General features: G+C 42.5%; 1 protein-coding gene across 4 annotated transcripts in view; it reads left to right on the forward strand.

Annotated features, from left to right (window-relative positions):
* The window catches only part of nexn (nexilin (F actin binding protein)), a 48,523-nt gene that overhangs the window by 21,335 nt on the left and 3,967 nt on the right, over window positions 1–23,221 (forward strand). For 2 of the 4 annotated variants that reach the window (XM_060930943.1, XM_060930944.1), the window contains exons 6-12: window positions 5,528–5,704; window positions 12,421–12,621; window positions 14,039–14,233; window positions 19,388–19,582; window positions 19,691–19,912; window positions 21,475–21,663; window positions 22,029–22,392. In XM_060930943.1, the coding sequence (XP_060786926.1) occupies window positions 5,528–5,704; window positions 12,421–12,621; window positions 14,039–14,233; window positions 19,388–19,582; window positions 19,691–19,912; window positions 21,475–21,663; window positions 22,029–22,392 (1,543 nt within the window). The remainder of the gene's footprint in view (window positions 1–5,527; window positions 5,705–12,420; window positions 12,622–14,038; window positions 14,234–19,387; window positions 19,583–19,690; window positions 19,913–21,474; window positions 21,664–22,028; window positions 22,393–23,221) is intronic. The other 2 variants (XM_060930945.1, XM_060930946.1) reach the window with 2 other exon arrangements.

Genomic DNA, 23,221 nt, shown 5'->3' on the forward strand with positions numbered 1-23,221 from the left:
GAACTGCTGATAAGTGCTCACAGACTGAACCAGTTACAGATATCAACAATTCCTCTACAAAGTCAAAACAATTACCCATGCAAGCACAGCAGAGATGCTTCAACAAGGACACACAGCCATCTGGGGCAGACTGCCAAGAACCATCAGGGGCAGACTGCCAAGGTCATCAACAATCACATGGAGAATGTGAACATGTTGTTAAGAATGGGCAGCCACAGATATCTGCATCACCCATCCCTATTGAGGACCTGACCAAAGACAATCATGTCAAGGCTGCATCATCCACATCTCGACCCCATGCAAGTATCACAGAGACTGTCAGGGAGACAGTCACCACAGAGACAGTCATGGAGACACTCACAAAGACCTCACCAAAGTCCCAATCTCAGTCCCAATCTTCTGACTTTATTGTACCATCTCCGTCTCCCCCCGCATGGATTTCCCTAAAAGTATGCAGAGATTGCTGCCAATGGCTGCACTCTCTTTTTCCAGCCCAAATCATTCGCGTCAAGCAGTGTACCCAGTTCATTGAAAATCAACCAACAGACTGAATTGTGTTTGCCCAGGACTTTCAGCTGGCTACCAATCTTTTTCACCATCTAAAAAATACATGACATCTCCAATCCTTCCCCCTCCCAACCTCATGGAAAATACAGAGAGTCTTGTATGATGTGCTGTGGGTCCCTGCATTGGGTGTAGTTTTGAAAACAAGCTGGGACCCAGTACGCCTATGCCATTCTCTATTCCTGTGTTGATAAGAAATAGAAAACATAGAGCATATTTAACCCAGGGGGTAAACCAGTCTAGTCTCCTTCCTGTTTCAAAACAACATCAGAGTGCCCAAGCGGATATTACTTCTAGACTTTCTGTAAAGCTAGCTCTTCTGAACGTTAGATCACTTTCAAACAAGTCATTTTTAATTAATGATCTTATTTGCAAACACAATCTTGATTTTTTGCTTCTAACTGAAACATGGCTGGATCAAGCAAAGAGTGTTACCACCCTTATTGAAGCAGCTCCCCCAAATTTTAATTTCATGAGTGCTACCCGACATGGAAAAGGTGGAGGGATCGCAAATATATTCAAAGACTCTTTTCAATGTAAACAATCCTCACTTGGTGATTTTACATCCTTTGAACACTTATGTGCACTTGTTACATGCTCTCCTAACATATTGTTATTAACTATTTACAGGCCTCCGAGACATTCAGCCAAAGTTTTTCTGGGAGAGTTTGGTGAACTGTTGTCAGTCATTTGCTTAGAGTTTGACTGTCTTATTATATCTGGGGATTTTAACTTGCATGTAGATAATACTGAAAACACTTATGCCAGAGAACTACTTGCACTTATTGACAACTTCAAAATCCATTCAAAATCAAAAGAGTCAATGACAAGTAGAAAGCACCATGGAAGCAATACCCAGCTGTTAAATTGCTAAAGAGAGAATGTAGAAAGACTGAAAGAAAGTGGCACAAATCTAAACTTCACATCCATTATCAAATCCATAAAGAGATGCTTTGTAAATATCTCATCTCATTATCTCTAGCCGCTTTATCCTGTTCTACAGGGTCGCAGGCGAGCTGGAGCCTATCCCAGCTGACTACGGGCGAAAGGCGGGGTACACCCTGGACAAGTCGCCAGGTCATCACAGGGCTGACACATAGACACAGACAACCATTCACACTCACATTCACACCTACGGTCAATTTAGAGTCACCAGTTAACCTAACCTGCATGTCTTTGGACTGTGGGGGAAACCGGAGCACCCGGAGGAAACCCACGCGGACACGGGGAGAACATGCAAACTCCACACAGAAAGGCCCTCGCCGGCCCCGGGGCTCGAACCCGGACCTTCTTGCTGTGAGGCAACAGCGCTAACCACTACACCACCGTGCCGCCTTGCTTCTTAATTTTGTACCCAAAAAAAAAAAAAAGTAGCCTTCATTATGTGTGTTTTTTATTTATTTATTTTTAATCTGAAAAGTGCTCTCTTATGGACTATGCTGCTCAGATATAACACATTTCTTTTCCTGTAACTTTTTAATTTTGTCCTGGAAAAAAAGCCAAATGAACATTTGGAACTCCTAAAATGTTTTTGTAATGTTTTGATTCAGTAATGTAGAAGTCATACAATAGAAATCTCTAACAAAGTTTGTATGAAGAAACAAAAATCGGAGGCCTGTGCACTTGTTACATGCTCTCCTAACATATTGTTATTAACTATTTACAGGCCTCCGAGACATTCAGCCAAAGTTTTTCTGGGAGAGTTTGGTGAACTGTTGTCAGTCATTTGCTTAGAGTTTGACTGTCTTATTATATCTGGGGATTTTAACTTGCATGTAGATAATACTGAAAACACTTATGCCAGAGAACTACTTGCACTTATTGACAACTTCAACCTAGTACAACATGTACAGGGGCCGACCAACTCTCGTGGTCATACCCTTGACCTCGTCATCACAAAGGGTCTTACTGTTTCTACTACTGTTGTTGACCTGGCCTTATCTGATCATTTCTCTGTTTTCTCTGATGTTTCTATGTCCCCTCACATTCAGAACAGCTCAACGACTATAGGTAGGAGAGTCATAAACGACAACACGTGTTCTCTTTGAGCAAGCTCTCTCTCGGATCTCAACCAAAATGTCAGACTCTGTAGATGACTTACTGGAAATTTTTAATTTAAATATGACCCAAATTATGGATGATATTGCTCCATTCAAAATCAAAAGAGTCAATGACAAGCAGAAAGCACCATGGAAGCAATACCCAGCTGTTAAATTGCTAAAGAGAGAATGTAGAAAGACTGAAAGAAAATGGCACAAATCTCAACTTCACATCCATTATCAAATCCATAAAGAGATGCTTTGTAAATATCTCATCTCATTATCTCTAGCCGCTTTATCCTGTTCTACAGGGTCGCAGGCGAGCTGGAGCCTATCCCAGCTGACTACGGGCGAAAGGCGGGGTACACCCTGGACAAGTCGCCAGGTCATCACAGGGCTGACACATAGACACAGACAACCATTCACACTCACATTCACACCTACAGTCAATTTAGAGTCACCAGTTAACCTAACCTGCATGTCTTTGGACTGTGGGGGAAACCGGAGCACCCGGAGGAAACCCACGCGGACACGGGGAGAACATGCAAACTCTGCACAGAAAGGCCCTCGCCGGCCACAGGGCTCGAACCCAGGACCTTCTTGCTGTGAGGCGACAGCGCTAACCACTACACCACCGTGCCGCCGCTTTGTAAATATAATTATGAAATTGGTAAAGCAAGACAGTCTTTCTTCTCCAACATCATCAACAGGAATATGAACAATGCCCGTGTGCTATTTTCAACAGTAGAGAAGCTAACTAATCCCCCACCACAATTAGCACCTGAACTTCTCTCAGTTAATAAATGCAATGAGTTTGCATCCTTCTTCAAAGGTAAAATTGATAAAATACAGCAGAATATTGCTCATAATATATCTCAGTTGCAAATAACTGAAAAGCTGCAATCACCAGTGACACAGACAGACAACTTCAACACAATGTCAGAATTTTGTTTGATTGATTACGAGACTCTTGAAAAAACTGCACAAAATCTCAGTTCCTCAACATCTGAATTGGACATTCTGCCCACCAACTTTTTTAAGTCTGTTCTTCACCTCATAATTACAGATGTGCTTCAGATCATAAATACATCCCTAGAGACTGGCATTGTTCCTGTGTCCCTGAAAAAAGCCGTTGTAAAGCCCCTACTTAAAAAGAATAATCTGGATGCTTCAGTATTGAAAACTACAGGCCAATATCAAATCTACCATTCATCGGGAAAATCCTTGAAAAAATTATCTTTAATCAATTAACTGCCTTCTTGATATCAAACAGCTGTTTTGATAACTTTCAGTCAGGATTTCGTGCCAATCATAGCACTGAAACAGCACTGATTAAAGTTATAAATGACATACGTCTTAATACTGATGCAGGCAAAACATCGGTCCTGGTGTTACTGGACCTCAGTGCAGCTTTTGATACTGTTGATCACAACATACTGCTATATCGACTTGAACACTGGGTTGGGTTGACTGGTAAAGTTATCAATTGGTTAAAATCATACTTAAAAGATAGAAGCTTCTTTGTTACCATGGGAAATTGTACCTCAACATCAATGTCCTTGACCTGTGGTGTCCCCCAGGGGTCGATCCTTGGACCATTACTATTCAACCTTTATATGCTCCCACTTGGACAAATTATCAAGAACAACTCAATTTTGTATCACTGCTATACAGATGACACCCAAATTTACTTTGCTCCATCACCTAATGATTATGCCCCCCCTTGAATGTCTCTACCAGTGTATCGACCAAATCAACAACTGGATGTCACAAAATTTTCTTCAGCTGAACACAGATAAAACAGAAGTAATTCTATTTGGGAAAAAAGATGAAAGACTCAGGATTACCACTATTCTTGACACAAAGGGGATTAAAACAAAAGATATGGTTAAAAATCTTGGTGTTTTCATTGACAGCGAGCTAAACTTTGACAGTCACATGAAAGCAATCACTAAATCGGCATTTTATCACCTAAAAAACATTTCCAAACTAAGAGGACTTATGTCAAAAAATGATCTGGAAAAACTAATACATGCCTTTATCTCTAGTAGGGTTGATTACTGCAATGGCCTTTTCACAGGCCTGCCAAAAAAAAAACATCAAACGACTTCAGCTGGTTCAAAATGCAGCGGCGAGGGTTCTCACACGAACAAAAAGAACAGAGCACATTACTCCAATTCTAAGGTCCCTTCACTGGCTTCCAGTAAGCTACAGAATTGACTTTAAAGCATTGCTGCTGGTGTACAAATCTCTAAATGGTACAGGGCCCAATTACCTCTCTGATATGTTGTGGTGGCCTAACCCAATCAGATCTACCAGATCGCAGCAGCAAAATTTACTGGTAAAACCTGTTGTTAAAACAAAGTGTGGTGAAGCAGCTTTTAGCTACTATGCAGTGCAGCTATGGAACCAACTGCCAGAGGACATTAAAAATGCTCCTGCTGTTGGCAGCTTCAAATCTAGACTAAAGATCAAGCTGTTCTCAGATGCTTTCTGCTAACTGATAAATACCATCTTTACATGTTTTTAAACTTTACTTAACTTTTACAGTCTCTGCATGTTTTAAACTTTACTTAACTTTTATTCTATTTTATTCTGCTGTTTTTTACTGAACTTTTACTTCATTTTATTATTTTATTTCTACTATTGTTTAATTCTTATTATTTTTTCTCTCTTCTTCCCCCTTTATTTTATGTAATTTTATTTTCTATTGTTTACTGTTTTGCTTTTACCTCTGTAAAGCACATTGAACTGCCACTGTGTATGAAATGCGCTATAGAAATAAACTTGCCTTGCCTACGTTTCCACAAACCAGGTTGGGAAGATCAGATACGAACACGGTGGAGGTAGAAAGACAGATTGGGGTTTGGAACGAAGACCAGAAGGATGTTGATGAATCTGATTGAGTTATTTTGGTTTTGCAGGATGATGAGGAGACCCAGGGGAAAGAGACGGAGCGCGTGACTCCAGGGAAGCTGCGTCTGACGTTTGAGGAGCAGGAGAAGGAGAGGCAGGAGCAACAGAGGAAGCAGGCTGAGGAGGAAGCCAGGAGGAGGCTCCAGGAGGAGAGGAAAGCTTTTGAGGAGGCCAAACTGGGCATGGTACACACTTTACTCATACTTTACTCTCACCTTTGGTCCATACTTAGTACTTAGGCCCATAATTTATATATAATATACAGTGCTCAGCGTAAATGAGTATACCCCCTTTGAAAAGTAACATTTTAAACAATATCTCAATGTTCTAAACAATATATCAAACGCAGTTTCCCTGGAGTCACGCACTCCATCTCTTTCCCCTGGGTCTCCCCATCATCCTGCAAAACCAAAATAACTCAATCAGATTCATCAACATCCTTCTGGTCTTCATTCCAAACCCCAAACCCAATGTCCAAAGCCCAATCTCAATTTTCAAAATGTTGACAAGACAAAGTTTAATATAACATCTGTTTAACTTATAATGTGAAAGTAAGGTTAGTAATATAAACTTAGATTGTGGGAAATATACTTTATTAACAATATCTCTCAACAAATAAAACTACAACATACAAATAAATATATTGAATAAAAACTCATTTAAAACCCTGTCCAGGGATCAAAATATATACTGTCCACAAAATTGAAATAAACTACTCGATTCGATAATTTTTGACTATGTCCACATTTTCAAAGTAATTGTTCAGTTTCTTAATGGTTCTCGATCCTCTAAGACTTAATACAGCTGATTTGATAAGAATGAGTGACAGTTTGACTCTTAGCCAGTGTAGAACAGTACTGTAATCTTGGTCCTTTTTCCTTGAAACTTTAATCAATAATTCGCTAATGAAACGTTCCGCTTCCCTTCCATTCCCTCCATAGGGGGTAAAGACTAAAGGGGTGAAGGAGCCCTGTTCAATCTGTATAACGCGTTGGTTGTATTGGCGTTTCTTTTCATTCTCGTTAGTGGAGAATGTTGTTTCTAGTTTCTGGTTCAAGTGGCTCTTAGCAAATGGGCTGAACACCCTTACGTCAAAAAATGCTCGTTGCCCCCTTATCCAGAAATCTCTTGCACAGACATCTAGCCTGGCTTCATCTGATGAGTTGGCGCTACTATGCAAAGCTTCGCCGGTTAGCGTTTCCAGTTGTGGCTCGATTTCAACATCTTGACATACATCGTTAAGTAAATCTGCAAAAAGATCTCTTACTTCATCATGGCGTCTGTGTATAAAACCGCCTTTCATACATGACATGGCGTGGTTGACATCAAAACGTTTACCACAAGCACACATTGTTGGTAGATACTTTGTAATATAAACTTAGATTACACATTTTTTCAGTTTTACTCAAATTAGAGTGGTGCAAAAATGAGTACACCTCACAACAAAAACTACTACATCTAGTACTTTGTATGGCCTCCATGATTTTTAATGACAGCACCAAGTCTTCTAGGCATGGAACGAACAAGTTGGCAACATTTTGCAACATCAATCTTTTTCCATTCTTCAACAACGACCTCTTTTAGTGACTGGATGCTGGATGGAGCATGATGCTCAACTTGTCTCTTCAGAATTCCCCAAAGAAAATAATTTCTTTACACCACAAAGGTGAAGGCGACAAGAAGATCAGCAAAGCTTTACTTATCAGTCAGAATACTGTAGCAAAAGTGGTACAAAAATTTAAGAAAGATGGAACTGCAACCATCTCACAGAGACGTCCAGGTCGTCCACGGAAGTTAACACCTCAACAGGCGTGTCTTCTGATGAGAAGGGTTGAAGAAAATTGGCATGCAGGTTCACTGCAGTTATCTAAAGAGGCAGAAAGCCAAACTGGGGTGACTATTTCCCGTGACACAATACGGCATGCACTGCAGAGGAATGGCATGCATGGATGCCGTCCATGAAAGAAGCCTCTCCTAAAGCCCAGGCACAAAAAAGCCCGCCTAGAGTTTGCCAAGGCCCATGCTGACAAAGATGAAGACTACTGGGACTCTATACTCTGGAGTGATGAGACCAAGATAAATGTTTTTGGAACTGATGGCTTCAAAACTGTATGGCGTTGCAAAGGTGAGGAATACAAAGAAAAATGCATGGTGCCTACAGTGAAACATGGTGGTGGCAGTGTCCTTATGTGGGGCTGCATGAGTGCTGCTGGTGACGGGGAGCTGCATTTCATTGATGGCATCATGAATTCACAGATGTATTGCTCTATACTGAAAGAGAAGATGCTACCATCACTCTGTGCCCTTGGTCATCGTGCACTTTTCCAACATGACAATGATCCTAAACACACATCTAAGGCCACTGTTGGATTTCTGAAGAAGAACAGGGTGAAAGTGTTTCAGTGGCCAAGTACGTCTCCTGATCTGAACCCAATCAAACACCTATGGGGAATTCTGAAGAGACAAGTTGAGCATCACTCTCCATCCAGCATCCAGTCACTAAAAGAGGTCGTTGTTGAAGAATGGAAAAAGATTGATGTTGCAAAATGTCGCCAACTTGTTCATTCCATGCCTAGAAGACTTGGTGCTGTCATTAAAAATCATGGAGGCCATACAAAGTACTAGATGGAGTAGTTTTTGTTAGAATAGAATAGAATAGAATGCCTTTATTGTCACTATACACATGTACAATGAGATTAAAGCATCTCCAATAACAGTGCAAACAGCGTGGAGAGAGAGAGAGAGAGAGAGAGAGAGAGAGGAAGGGGGGAAAAAAGGGGAGAGTGTATAAGGGGGGTAGGGTGCACAGTCCTGAGGTGTATGTGCTGTGTTTCACATTATGGAGTGAGGTATTGCTCATATAAATTATTGCACGGAGAGAGTCACATTATAAATTATTGCACGAGAGAGTCACATTATAAAATAAAATAAAATATTACACATTTATGAAGTATTGCAAGGTAAGGTAGGTGCACAGACTTGAGGTGTATGTGCTGTGTGTAAGGTGCACAGTCCTGAGGTGAGGTGTATGTGCTGTGTTTCACATTATGGAGTGAGGTATTGCACATTATAAAAGTATTGCACAGAGAGAGTCCCTTATAAAGGACTGCACATTATAAAGTATTGCACGAGGAGAGTCACATAGTAAAATAAATAGACTATAAAGTCAGAGCATATCCAAGTTCAGGGCGGTTATGGCTTTTGGAAAGAAGCTGTTTTTGAATTGGTTTGTCTTTGTCCTGATGGACCTGTAGCGCCTCCCTGAGGGCAACAGGTCGAATAGATCAAAGCCAGGGTGGGAGCTGTCCTTGATAATGTTCTTAGCTCTGCTAAGGCAGCGGGAGGTGTAAATGTCCATCAGGGAGGGGAGAGGGCAGCCAATGATCTTCTGTGCTGCCATAACTACCCTCTGGAGCCTCTCCCTGCCTACAGCAGTGCAGCTGCCGTACCATACTGTAATACAGTACGTCAGCAGGCTCTCGATGGATAAGCAGTAGAAGGTCAGCAGCAGGTTGGAGTTTAGGTTGTACTTCCCGAGGACTCTCAGGAAGTGTAGTCGCTGCTGAGCCTTCTTAATGACTGCTGTGATGTTTACTGACCAGGAGATGTCGGCGGAGATGAGGACGCCAAGAAACCAGAAGGTGTGGACCCTCTCTACATACTTGTTGTTGATGTAGAGGGGGGCTAGGTCGGTGCTGTGCTTCCTGAAGTCAACAATGAGCTTTTTGGTTTTCTTGGTGTTCAGAGCGAGGTTATTTTCTGAACACCAGGCTGCCAACTTCAGGACCTCCTCTCTGTAGGCTGCCTCATCTCCCTTTGAGATGAGTCCGACCACTGTAGTGTTGTCAGCAAACTTGACGACGAGGTTGTTGTTGTGGGTCGAACTACAGTCGTGGGTGTAGAGGCAGTACAGGAGGGGGCTCAGCACACAGCCCTGTGGAGAGCCGGTGCTCAACGTGTGGGTGGAGGAGAAGTGGGGGCCAAGTCTCACAGTCTGGGGTTGGTTAGTAAGAAAGTCCTTTAACCAGGCACATGTGAGGGGGGGAGGCCGAGAGTGTCCAGTTTTCTAATAAGGATGTCCGGGATTATTGTATTAAAAGCTGAACTGTAATCCACAAAGAGTATGTGGATGTAGCTCTGCTGCTGCTCCAGGTGATTTAGCGCAGAGTGGAGAGCTACAGTGATGGCGTCCTCTGTGGATCTGTTTGTGCGATATGCGAACTGGTAGAGGTCGAAGTCTGGGGGGAGGTGGTCCTTGATGTGCTGAAGAACTAGTCTCTCGAAGCACTTCATGATTACTGGGGTGAGGGCCACAGGACAGTAATCATTCAGGCTGGTGACGGGAGACTTCTTCGGCACTGGGATTATTGTTGCAGATTTTAGGCAGGGCGGGATGACTGCCTGAGCCAGGGAGAGGTTAAAGATCCTGGTGAAGGTAGGGGCGAGCTGGTGGGCACACGCTCTGAGCACCTTACCAGGTACACCATCTGGGCCAGCAGCTTTCTTGGGGTTCACTGCCAGGAGCACCCGTCTGACATCGTGCTCCTGTACAGTGAATGGGGTGATGTACGAACTGTGTGGTGGTGGGGGCAGGGCAGGAGCAGATGAGTGCTGCTGAGATGTCTCAAAGCGAGCAAAGAAGCGATTTAGCTCCTCTGCTAGCGGCGCACTCCAGTCTCCTGTTGACGCATCACAGTCTCTGAAGTTTGTGATGTCCTGAATGCCCTGCCACACCTCCCGTGTGTTGTTGCTGGACAGATGGGACTCTATGCGCAGCCTGTGGTCCGCCTTGGCTTTATTTATTCCTCTTTTCAGATCAGCTCGAGCAGCTCTGTACAGAGCTCTGATCTGAGGGCAGCATCGCGAGCCCTAAGGAGTGAGCGGACCTGGCTGGTCATCCAGGGTTTCTGGTTTGGGAAGACCCGGATGTTTTTATCCACCGTCACATTCCCAATGCAGAACTTGATATAGTCCAGCACCGTTCCTGTGAATGTCTCCAGCTCCTGGTGTTCAAATAAGTCCCAATCTGTCTGTTTAAAGCAGTCCTGTAGTTTGGAGAGTGCATTGTCAGGCCAGGTTGTGATAGTCCCTGTGGTGGGCCTGGCTCTGCGTCTGAGGGGGGTGTAGGCTGGGGAGAGCAGGAGGGAAAGATGGTCTGACTGGCCGAGGTGGGGGAGGGGTATGGCTCTGTACGCATGCTTGATGTTGGAGTAAACATGATCCAGAGTGTTCTCCCCTCTAGTAGAACACTTAACATATTGGTAAAACTTCGGCAGTACAGTCTTCAAGTTGGCCTTATTAAAGTCTCCTGCTATTATGTGAACACCGTCAGGGTGGGCCCGCTGCTGTTTGTTTATGGTGTTCAGCAGGAGAGAGAGCGCTGTGTTTACACTGGCGTCAGGTGGAATATACACAGCTGTGACAATCACCACAGTTAGCTCTCTCGGTAGAAAAAAAGGCCGGCATCTTACAGACATGTACTCGAGGTCTGGGGAACAGTGTTTATCTATGATTGTTCCGTTGTTACACCAATTATCATGCACGTAAATACAGAGCCCCCCTCCCCTGCTCTTACCGGAGTCCTCGGTCCTGTCCCAGCGGAGCAGAGTGTGGCCTGCTAGCTGCAAGCTAGCATCGGGTATTTCTGGATGAAGCCAGGTTTCTGTGATAATTAAAACACAGCAGTCCCGAACATAGCGATTTCCAGCGAGTTGTAATTCCAGATCATCTGTTTTATGCACCAGGGATCTGGCATTGGAGAGATATAGGCTCGGTAGAGGTGGCTTGTGTGGTTGTTTTCTTAGCCTTAGCATAGCACCAGACCTGCGGCCCCGCTTCTGCTTCCTCTCCCTCCTCCGTCTGCGCCGCCTCCTAGACCTGACAACAATCCACGGAGAGCCCGGCGGTCTCGCTATGTCATCTGGGATGTTATGCGTGAAGAGAAAGTCACTCGAAACAGATATCTGGTGTTGGTCACCGATGGCTGAAAGTGTCTGGCGGGTGTACTGGATGTTCGCAGAACTGATGGTGCACAAACAAGCAAGAAAGAAATACAAACACAAACAAACAAAAAGAGCACTGAAAAGGACAGCCATAAGCCGCTGCAACCACGCGCGCCGCCATCTTGAATTTCCGCCATCTTGAATTTCCGCCATCTTGAATTGAAGTTGTGGGGTGTACTCATTTTTGCACCACCCTAATTTGAGTAAAACTGAAAAATGTGTAATCTAAGTTATATTATTAACCTTACTTTCACGTTAAGTTAAATAGATGTTATATTAAACTTTGTCTTGTCAACATTTTGCAAATTGTTTGTGTTCATTGAGATATTGTTTAAAATGTTACTTTTCAAAGGGGGTGCACTCATTTACGCTGATCACTGTAAGTCCTTACGATGTATGTTTTTGAACCACAGTGTACACACAGCGTTCTCTGGACAGTTCTTCATCTGTTTTGTGGCCATTTTTATTATTTTGAAGAATCGTTTCTATTTGTCCAGAGTAGCATTATTACCGCAGTTACTGTATATCCTGCACACAAAGTAGGCATTGTCTTTCTTCAGAGGCAATGAAATCAAAAGAAAATCACGAAGCATTGCAGCAGCTCACATGTGAAGCGATGCTATCTTGGTTGTTGTTATCACCCAACATGGCGGACTTCCGGTTTGGAAAATAAGCGTGACGTCACTTGCACACGAAGAATTTGGCCGCCGTTTTGCCGAGTCGCTCTTGGTGATTATTGAGAAATAGTCCAAATTTCTCGACCAATCAGCGCACACGATTTTCTATAATCACCTCCGTATTTATACTAATAAGATATAAAATTCTTGTTAGAAAAAAGGAAAGCTGTAACATTTAGAAAAACTTGACACGTCTCTGGTTTGTGTCTTCACGTGGTCCAGGCTCAGGATGATGAAGACGTGACCATCGAACAGGGTGAGAAGGAAGAGATCCGGCCAGGGAAACTGAGGCTCAGCTTCGAGGAGCTAGAGCGACAGAGACTGGAGGATGAACACAAACGTGTGGAGGAAGACAGGAAGAGACGCATCCTGGAGGAGAGAAAGGCGTTTGCAGACGCCAGAAAGAGCATGGTCAGATCAGACGTGGGTTAAAAAAAAAAACCCAGAATGATAAACATAGATCGCAAACAAACTATAGTTATTCCTCGGATCATGTGCTTACACTATACGCTAAGGTTTAGTGTGAAAAGTGTCCGGTCCGATGTTTCCTTTTTTTTTTTTTTGAAGATTTCAACAGTACACACTGTCGAATTGAACACATTACTGCACTGATAAACACGCAGAGTTTCCATTTTAAGATGTGTGAAAGTCTTTCAGCTTAGAATCTGAGCAAACATGCTAACACAGCTAACAGTGAATGAATGATATTAGCCAACATGTAGCATGTTTGCAGAATTTTGCTAATCTTTGTTTTTTTTTTCATTTATTATTAGGATTCTTGATCAACTTTTCCATGAGTCCAGCATGTCTTTAGAAAGAGTACTCTGACTAAACATGCTAATATGGCTAAGAGCTAATAAAAGATGTTAGCTGTGATGCATCATGATAACAACATCAAGAGGCCTTTAGTTACTTATTGAAGTCTTGAATTATTTCTTTCTTAATCAACCGTTTCTTAAAAAAAAAAAATCCACCTTCATGGATCCCAAAATGACTCTACAAGTCACTAGTGTCAAGAAATCAAACCTTTAAAACCTGAAATTGTGCTAATTTCTCAAACGTAGATCCTGTCATGCTAGCATGACTTAACAACTAGTGTGTTATATAAATAGACTGTGCTAAAACTGTTAATAAAAGAGACTGGCTATCATTTTTAGCATAACCTTGTATAAATGCTAGCTAGCATCCTATCTGAAAGTTATTTTACTAGCATAAAAGCACAAACTATTTATTCCATCATGAAGTTAGTATTCCTAGTAAATCACTGACTTATTGCTAATTTGAAAATGTAACACTTCCCCTGAAACACCATCATACCTGGAGTTAAAGTCAGTCTTAAGTAATCTATTTGTTCTAATTTGAAAATGTGTTAACCCAAAATTTAACCATGAGGAACCATGAGCTAGCATGGCTTTATTTTATTAGCATAGTGTCAGTTAGTATTTGTGTTCGAGTATTTCCGCTAAATCGTTGACTTATCGCTAGTTTGAAAAGATATTTATGAATAAACTGTACATGATTCATGATACAAGATACAGTAAAATACCTGGATTATTGTTACAAGTGGATGAAAAATAAACTTTTTTGTATTCAAAACTAGCCATGTTGAGCTAGCATGGCTTAACACCGGGACTTAGCTTTAACATGCTAGCCTCAAGGTTGACATTTGAACTTGGCTCAGTTCAAATGTCACATCAGCAATCAGGAAGCATCAGCTAGAGGTGGACGCCATTAGCGTAAACATTTCTAATTATTACGTATTTCTTCTACAGATCTTAGTCTTGAGGCTTGAAGAACATCCCCAGTTCGCTAACACATCTTACGCCTTGTGTGTTCTCAGCATCTAGACGACGAAGACGATGTCTTGCTGGCTGCCATGAGCGTCGACGCCGGGGCCACTCCGGGTAAACTGTCCATCAGCTTCGAGGAACTGGAGAGGCAGAGACGTGAGGAAGAGCAGAAGAGGAAGGAGGAAGAGGCCAAGCGTCGCCTAGAGGAGGAGAAGAGGCTGTTTGCGGAGGCTCGCAAGAACATGGTGAGGCGAGGTGGCAAAAACGGCGACGCTCCCTGCCTTATTAGCATGAGAGTTAATATCAACTGAACACAAAATGGCTTCTAGATATTTGGGGAGCTGTTTTGGAGTCAGTTCTGTCAGTTGTCTCCAGCTGAACCTTAGTTTTGATAATAATTCTGTTCAATCCATTAGCTGTATTCATAAACAGTGTGATTTAAAAACTTGGTCTTAAAGCACTGGCTGTTCCACAACATTAAACTGGTAAAAGGTATGCCTTATTTTTCTTAAATATTTGAAATATTGTAAAGATTTATGATCTGTGCTTTTTGTAGCCAGTCAACCAATTTCAGCTGCTCAGGAGCTGATCGTTCAAAATGCTAGCATGCTACAGTACAGCTAGCTAACTTTATGGTTTATTGCAATGATTGCAAAAAAAAAACAAAAACTTGGACAGCATATTGTCTCTAAAAAGTGAAGCAAAAACAAGAAGAGCGCACCCTGCTGGCTGGATGCAGTATAATACATTGCTCCACCCATCCCCATGTGCTTCAATGACAAATCAGTGTATTTTCCATGTCACTTTTCTCGTCTAATCTGTCTTTCTGACTTCAGTGTCTTATTTGAACAGTTGGATTTCCCTACACTGATATCTGCATGTCACATTTTTTAAATATTCCCACAGAAATTAATTTTTAAAAGGTTATTTTACAACCCCGATTCCAAAAAAGTTGGGACAAAGTACAAATTGTAAATAAAAACGGAATGCAATAATTTACAAATCTCAAAAACTGATATTGTATTCACAATAGAACATAGACAACATATCAAATGTCGAAAGTGAGACATTTTGAAATTTCATGCCAAATATTGGCTCATTTGAAATTTCATGACAGCAACACATCTCAAAAAAGTTGGGACAGGGCAATAAGAGGCTGGAAAAGTTAAAGGTACAAAAAAGGAACAGCTGGAGGACCAAATTGCAACTCATTAGGTCAATTGGCAATAGGTCATTAACATGACTGGGTATAAAAAGAGCATCTTGGAGTGGCAGCGGCTCTCAGAAGTAAAGATGGGAAGAGGATCACCAATCCCCCTAATTCTGCGCCAACAAATAGTGGAGCAATATCAGAAAGGAGTTCGACAGTGTAAAATTGCAAAGAGTTTGAACATATCATCATCTACAGTGCATAATATCATCAAAAGATTCAGAGAATCTGGAAGAATCTCTGTGCGTAAGGGTCAAGGCCGGAAAACCATACTGGGTGCCCGTGATCTTCGGGCCCTTAGACGGCACTGCATCACATACAGGCATGCTTCTGTATTGGAAATCACAAAATGGGCTCAGGAATATTTCCAGAGAACATTATCTGTGAACACAATTCACCGTGCCATCCGCCATTGCCAGCTAAAACTCTATAGTTCAAAGAAGAAGCCGTATCTAAACATGATCCAGAAGCGCAGACGTCTTCTCTGGGCCAAGGCTCATTTAAAATGGACTGTGGCAAAGTGGAAAACTGTTCTGTGGTCAGACGAATCAAAATTTGAAGTTCTTTATGGAAATCAGGGACGCCGTGTCATTCGGACTAAAGAGGAGAAGGACGACCCGAGTTGTTATCGGCGCTCAGTTCAGAAGCCTGCATCTCTGATGGTATGGGGTTGCATTAGTGCGTGTGGCATGGGCAGCTTACACATCTGGAAAGACACCATCAATGCTGAAAGGTATATCCAGGTTCTAGAGCAACATATGCTCCCATCCAGACGACGTCTCTTTCAGGGAAGACCTTGCATTTTCCAACATGACAATGCCAAACCACATACTGCATCAATTACAGCATCATGGCTGTGTAGAAGAAGGGTCCGGGTACTGAACTGGCCAGCCTGCAGTCCAGATCTTTCACCCATAGAAAACATTTGGCGCATCATAAAACGGAAGCTACGACAAAGAAGACCTAAGACAGTTGAGCAACTAGAATCCTACATTAGACAAGAATGGGTTAACATTCCTATCCCTAAACTTGAGCAACTTGTCTCCTCAGTCCCCAGACGTTTACAGACTGTTGTAAAGAGAAAAGGGGATGTCTCACAGTGGTAAACATGGCCTTGTCCCAACTTTTTTGAGATGTGTTGTTGTCATGAAATTTAAAATCACCTAATTTTTCTCTTTAAATGATACATTTTCTCAGTTTAAACATTTGATATGTCATCTATGTTCTATTCTGAATAAAATATGGAATTTTGAAACTTCCACATCATTGCATTCTGTTTTTATTTACAATTTGTACTTTGTCCCAACTTTTTTGGAATCGGGGTTGTACTACAGGCATGGATACACATGGGAATGTAGTGATTGACAGCCTTGGCTACATGCTGAACCTTGGTATTGGCAGACGCGCAGCTTGTGAACAGGCAAGGCAGGCAACTGCTTGGGGCCCCCTGGCCCAGGGGCCCCCCGAGAGTCGGGGCCTGAGGGCTTATGTGTTTTGTTTTTTATTGTTCTTTACCATTGTATTTTCACATTTGGAATTTAAAAAAACTTTGGTTTCATACATTTTTCGTTGGTGTCAGATTATTTATAACATATTGGTGATGAACACTGGTCAGAAGGGCCCCCTGGAAATTTTTGCTTGGGGCCACAACAGACTCTAGAATCGCCTCTGGGTATTGGTTGTATTCAGTCACGTGACTTTTGCTTGCGAATTTACTTCTGGTGAATAAAGTGTTGGATACGTTCATTCCATCAAAAAGATACGTTCTTACCATCAAATACTTTTATACCATATTTTGTTGCTTTTTTGTTTTCAAGTAGAGCTTTTATTTCATATTCAGTTGCTTCAGTAACATGCTCTGCCATTTTCTTTTCTTCTTTTTTTGGCGGTTGGCAAACCAACTTAAAGGTGCATCACCGCCACCAACTGGGCTGGAGTGTGGAACTGGAGATACTGAGGGGAAAACAATTCTTTTATTTAGCTATTTCTGTTTCTTTTAAAGATTTCATAATAAAGTGATATATATCTGACTTGATGTGCTCTGCCATTTTGTTTTTCTCTACTCATGGTATATGAGCTGATATCCTAGTAGTAGTGTAACCAATCATAGTGTGCGATTGCTCATATCAAGTGACTGTAGATAGAATATATATATATATATATATATATATATATATATATATATATATATATATAAATATATATATATATATATATATATATATATATATATATATATATATATATATATATATATAAATTCTATTCTCATATGTCTATTCAGTTAAATTCTATTCTATTTAGTTGTACTCCATTCTATTCAGCTCTATTTATTTCCATTAATTTTAACTACATTCTGTCCTCTCTTATTGAATTATCTTTCTATCAAAGCTATTTATTTCCATGTTGTTTCTCTAGTTTTATTCTGCTTTCATCTGTTTGGTTGGATTCTGTTCCATTCCACTTGGTACTATTTGATTGGCTTCAGATTAATTTTATTCTATTTAATTTATTCTATTCTCATAAATATGGATTATGTTCTATTATATTTATACCCCTGCTCCGAAGGAGGGGGTGTATACTGGTTTACCTCTGTCCATCCATCTGTCTGTATCTCCGTATTTCTGTCGCTCCAAAACACCCTTTTTCTCAGCAGCCACAAATTATAGCCACTTGGTACTTGGTACCGAGCTTTAGCTTGGGGTTCTATACTGTGTATACCATTTTCAGGTCTGTTGTACATCAACTTCCTATTTACCGACAGAATGTATTTATGAAACATATAGCATGGATTTACAAAATTTTCATAACACTTTTCTCAGCAGCTACAAATCACAACCGCTTGATATTTGGTACTGAGCTTCAGCTTGGGGTTCTATACCGTGTATACCACTTTCAGGTCTGTCACACATCAACTTTCTGTTTACCGACTGAACGTATTTATGAAACGTCTCATCTCATCTCATCTTATTATCTCTAGCCGCTTTATCCCGTTCTACAGGGTCACAGGCAAGCTGGAGCCTATCCCAGCTGACTACGGGCGAAAGGCGGGGTACACCCTGGACAAGTCGCCAGGTCATCACAGGGCTGACACATAGACACAGACAACCATTCACACTCACATTCACACCTACGGTCAATTTAGAGTCACCAGTTAACCTAACCTGCATGTCTTTGGACTGTGGGGGAAACCGGAGCACCCGGAGGAAACCCACGCGGACACGGGGAGAACATGCAAACTCCACACAGAAAGGCCCTCGCCGGCCACGGGGCTTGAACCCGGACCTTCTTGCTGTGAGGCGACAGCGCTAACCACTACACCACCATGCCGCCGCTTTATGAAACGTATAGGATGGATTTTGACGCTATTTCAAGAAGCAAAATGCTATTTCAAAATGTCAGTTTACCAGGATGCTGTTTGAAATCCCTGGGGAGAGACACTGCTCTTTACTTACTTGTTTCAGGGTTCATTATTTGTTGAAGTCAACATTCATAATAAGTGTCCTGTTCCTCCGATTGCTTGTGTTCTGATATAAGCGAGAATGGGGGGGATACGTCAGTGAGCAGTCGCTCACAGTTGATCTTGTTAATTCTATTCTACTGAAATGAATTCTATTTTATTCTCAATACTTGTGTTCTATTTAGTTTTATCCCATTCTATTCTCCTCTAATGAATTCAATTATATTCTATTTTGTTTGGTTTTTATTCTGTTCTATTCGGCTGTTTTATATTCTGCTCTGTGACGTCTATATGAATACATCTGGCGCACCAGTAGAGAGCACGTGTGATATTAAACAGTATAAATAACACTGTGATGTATTGTGATGTTCATGGCTGTGATTCTGTCTGATGCTGTTTACTGAAGTGACTGAAGCCGTGACTGCTGTGTGTTTCAGCACTTATGGCTTAAAATTATTTTTACCTACAGGAGATAATTATAAAGATGAGATATATCATGAAATATCAAAATGTCGGATGTGCTTGGTGTCTGATGCTCGCTGATGCTTGGTGTCTGGTGTCTGATGCTCGCTTCTTTTACTATGAGACTAATAGTTGATAATATTATAAATCTCATAAAAGTTAAATATAAAAGTGCAAGACTTTAAAATGTATAGTTTATTAACATTATATTACTTGGCCCTGAGGTGCCAATACTTATAAGACACACGTCACTGTCTGTCTCTGCAGGTACAGGACGAGGACGACACCCTGGTGAGGACGGAGTCGCAGGAAGCAATGCATCCCGGGAAACTGGAGATCAATTTCGAGGAGATGATGAAAATGAAAGAGGAGGAGGAACGGAAGAAGAAGGAGGAAGCGCGTCGTAAGAAGATGGAGCTGGAGAAGAAAGAGCTTGAGCAGTTGCGTCAGGAGATGGGTGAGGTAAATAGCTTATAACTTATTATTCTTACTGCTCATGGAAACACAGTGTTAGAAGTGTGTGTGTTATCAATGAAGTGATGCATCACAAAAACTTTGCGTGTGTCTCAGGAGGAGATCAACGAGACAACGGAGATCGTGAGCTCTGAGTATGAGGAGCTGACAAAACTGAAGCGAACCGGCTCCATTCAGGCCAAGAACCTGAAGGTTAAGTTTGAGAAAATCAAGCAGCTGACAGAGGAGGAGATCCAGAAGAAGATCGAAGAGGAGAGAGCGAGGAGGAAAGCCATTGATGAGGAGATCAAAGAGAGGGAAGCAGAGCGCCGTGTGGAGGTACAAACCACAAACATGACCTCCTCGCTTGGGTTTTATTGTTTATCTATGGTGTACATTGTGATGGTGGGATGAAAATATCGAGCTTCAGGATTAAAACACACAATACACACAGCTACAAAAGCAAACTGTGTGACTCACGTAACACCATGTAGAGGTGAAGAACAACAACCCTTTGAGCAACCCAAGGAACTTTCTATCAGGAACATAGGACTCTTTCAGAAAAACCCAATTTTTTTTTTTTTTATCTACAAACCTTTTCATAATCCCAGTATTTTTCGCAAGCAAAAAAGGAGCATTTTTCAGAAACTCAGAAGCCTTTTCATAAACGTAAGTACTCTTTCAGAAACCCAGAAAACTTTATACAAACCACAGAACCTTGTAAACCAAGGAAAGTTTTTTTCCCCCCCAGAAGTGCATAAAATTTTTATTAACCCATAATGAGAAACCCAATAACTTTTTTTCACAGGCTCAGAAACCTTTAGAAACAGGGAACTGTTTTCAGCACCCCCAGAAACCTTAACAAACAAACAAACAAACCCCCAGGATGTTTGTCAGAAATCCAGAAATGTCTCATCTCATCTCATTATCTCTAGCCGCTTTATCCTTCTACAGGGTCGCAGGCGAGCTGGAGCCTATCCCAGCTGACTACGGGCGAAAGGCAGGGTACACCCTGGACAAGTCGCCAGGTCATCACAGGGCTGACACATAGACACAGACAACCATTCACACTCACATTCACACCTACGCTCAATTTAGAGTCACCAGTTAACCTAACCTGCATGTCTTTGGACTGTGGGGGAAACCGGAGCACCCAGAGGAAACCCACGCGGACACGGGGAGAACATGCAAACTCCACACAGAAAGGCCCTCGCCGGCCCCGGGGCTCGAACCCAGGACCTTCTTGCTGTGAGGCGACAGCGCTAACCACTACACCACCGTGCCGCCCTCCAGAAATGTTATTTTTTCTTCCAAAAATCTACAAGACTTCATAAACCAGTAACTTTCCCCCCCAGAAAACCAGAAACCTTTTCAAACAAACCCAGGAACATTTTCTTAACTCCAGGAAACTCTTTAGATAAAAAAAAAATCTATATATTTTTCCACCATTGCAGGCATTTAGCAGTCCAGGGAATCGAACCAGCAACATTTTGGTCCCAAAGCTGCTTCTCTAACCTTTAGGCCATGGCATCCGCCATCACTAGTGCTTAAACTTTTTTCAGAAAGCCAGAAACATTTTCCAGAACAACCCACAGACAGCGTGGCACGAGAACCATGTATTTGAACGGAGAAGTAGATTTAGTTTCCTGAAGTAGGAAGGAGTTTCTGAAGGAGATCCTGTCAGTCGGACTGATCCTGTATCTCCACCACGCTGGCTATTTTTTTATACAGATCACAGTTTCTCCAGGACGATGTTGATGTAGAACAGGAACAGAAACTGTCACCTTCTAGTTTTGAATAGCTCCAGAACGTATAAGTTCCTCCAAAAGTTTAGGAACCTTGGTGGAAATGTGTCTGTTGTTTTGTTTATGTATATGACGTGTGTTTTTTCTTCCCTGCAGGACGAGGACGAGGACACGAAGGGCGCAGTGAAAGTGGAGGATGTGCCGTTCAGGCAGAAGGTGGACATGCGCGCTCGGTTTGAGCAGATGGCCAAAGCGCGTGAGGAGGAGGAGAAGAGGAGGATCGAAGAGCAGAAGCTCCAGAGGATGCAGTTCGAGCAGCAGGAAATCGACGCCGCTCTCCAAAAAGTAAAAGTCACATGGGACGCTTTGTTTAAGAGCTAACGGTTGGACATTTCCACAGGACCAGGGGACAATTCCATGCCATGGTTAATTGTGAGATTTTGGAGGAAAAGGGTTGTTAGATGTGGGAGCGTGCTGACGTGGAAGTTTTTTTGTGTTTTATTCACAGATCAATTAGTGAGTTTGTGCCAAAATGGATGCACTGATCAAACTGCTTAATATCTGTTAATCCAGATTAAACTGAGAAAAAAAAATCCCGAATGACAGTGTTTGATCCATCCCCCTTAATGCATGATGGATCTGCATGCACGTTTTGGATGTTGGAATTTTCCCCATGGACCCTAAAACATGTTGTGGTGTATGTGTGTCAGGAAAGGGAGGATGAAGAGGAAGAGGAAGGCAGCGTTGTGAACGGCTCGGCGGCTTACGATGAGGATGATGATCACAGCCGGTCGGGCGCTCCGTGGTTCAAAAAGCCCCTGAAGAACCAGACGGTGGTGGACTCCGAGCCTGTGCGCTTCACGGTTAAGATCACAGGCGAGCCCAAGCCCGAGGTGACGTGGTGGTTCGAGGGAGAGCTGCTGCAGGACTGCGAGGATTATCAGTACATCGAGCGTGGCGAGACCTACTGCCTCTACCTGCCTGAGACCTTCCCTGAGGATGAGGGCGAGTACATGTGCAAGGCCGTGAACAGCCGCGGTAGCGCCGCCAGCACGTGTATCCTCACTATCGAAAGTAAGCTGCCGCCGCTGCCACGCCCTATTAACCAGCGCATGCCAGGCTTCCTTCTCCTGCTGCTACTAACTCCAGATCAGCTGCTGTCTCCTTTCTCCTCTCCTGCAGTGAAGTGTGTTCTGAATCACATTAACCACTTTCTCCTTATCGCTCTCGATCCTGTCTGATTACTGATGGAACCATCATCACACATTTACATAGAAAAGCCACATCGACAATTTACAGCACAGTTTTATGGTTAATGCATTTCAGGGAGCTGCACTGCGTCTCACACTGAGACCACACCTACCTCACTGACACACAGAGACGAGGACACACCCACTCCAGCCCAACTGATTTCTAGAGGCCACGCCTCTGTCATTCCAGGGCCAAACCTCTTTCATTCTAGAGGCCACACCTCTGTCTTTCAAGACGCCAAACTTCTTTCATTCTAGAGGCCACAATTCTTTCTTTCTAGAGGCCACACCTCTGTCTTTCTAGAGGCCACACCTCTTTCTTTCTAGAGGCCACAATTCCTTCTTCCTAGAGGCCACACCTCTGTATTTCCAGAGGCCACACCTTTGTCTTGCTAGAGGCTACATTTCTTTCTTTCTAGTGGGCACACCTCTGTATTTAGAGGCCACACTTTCTTCTTTCTAGAAGTCACATCTCTGTCATTCTAGAAGCCACAGCTCTGTCTTTCTTGAGGCCATACTTCCTTCTTTCTACAGGCCACACCTCTGTATTTCTAGAGGCCACATTTCTTTCTTTCTAGTGGGCACACTTCTGTCATTCTAGAGGCCATACCTACAGTGGTGCTTGAAAGTTTGTGAACCCTTTAGAATTTTCT

Source organism: Neoarius graeffei, chromosome 10 (assembly GCF_027579695.1).
Source record: "Neoarius graeffei isolate fNeoGra1 chromosome 10, fNeoGra1.pri, whole genome shotgun sequence".
NCBI classification, from domain to species: domain Eukaryota; kingdom Metazoa; phylum Chordata; class Actinopteri; order Siluriformes; family Ariidae; genus Neoarius; species Neoarius graeffei.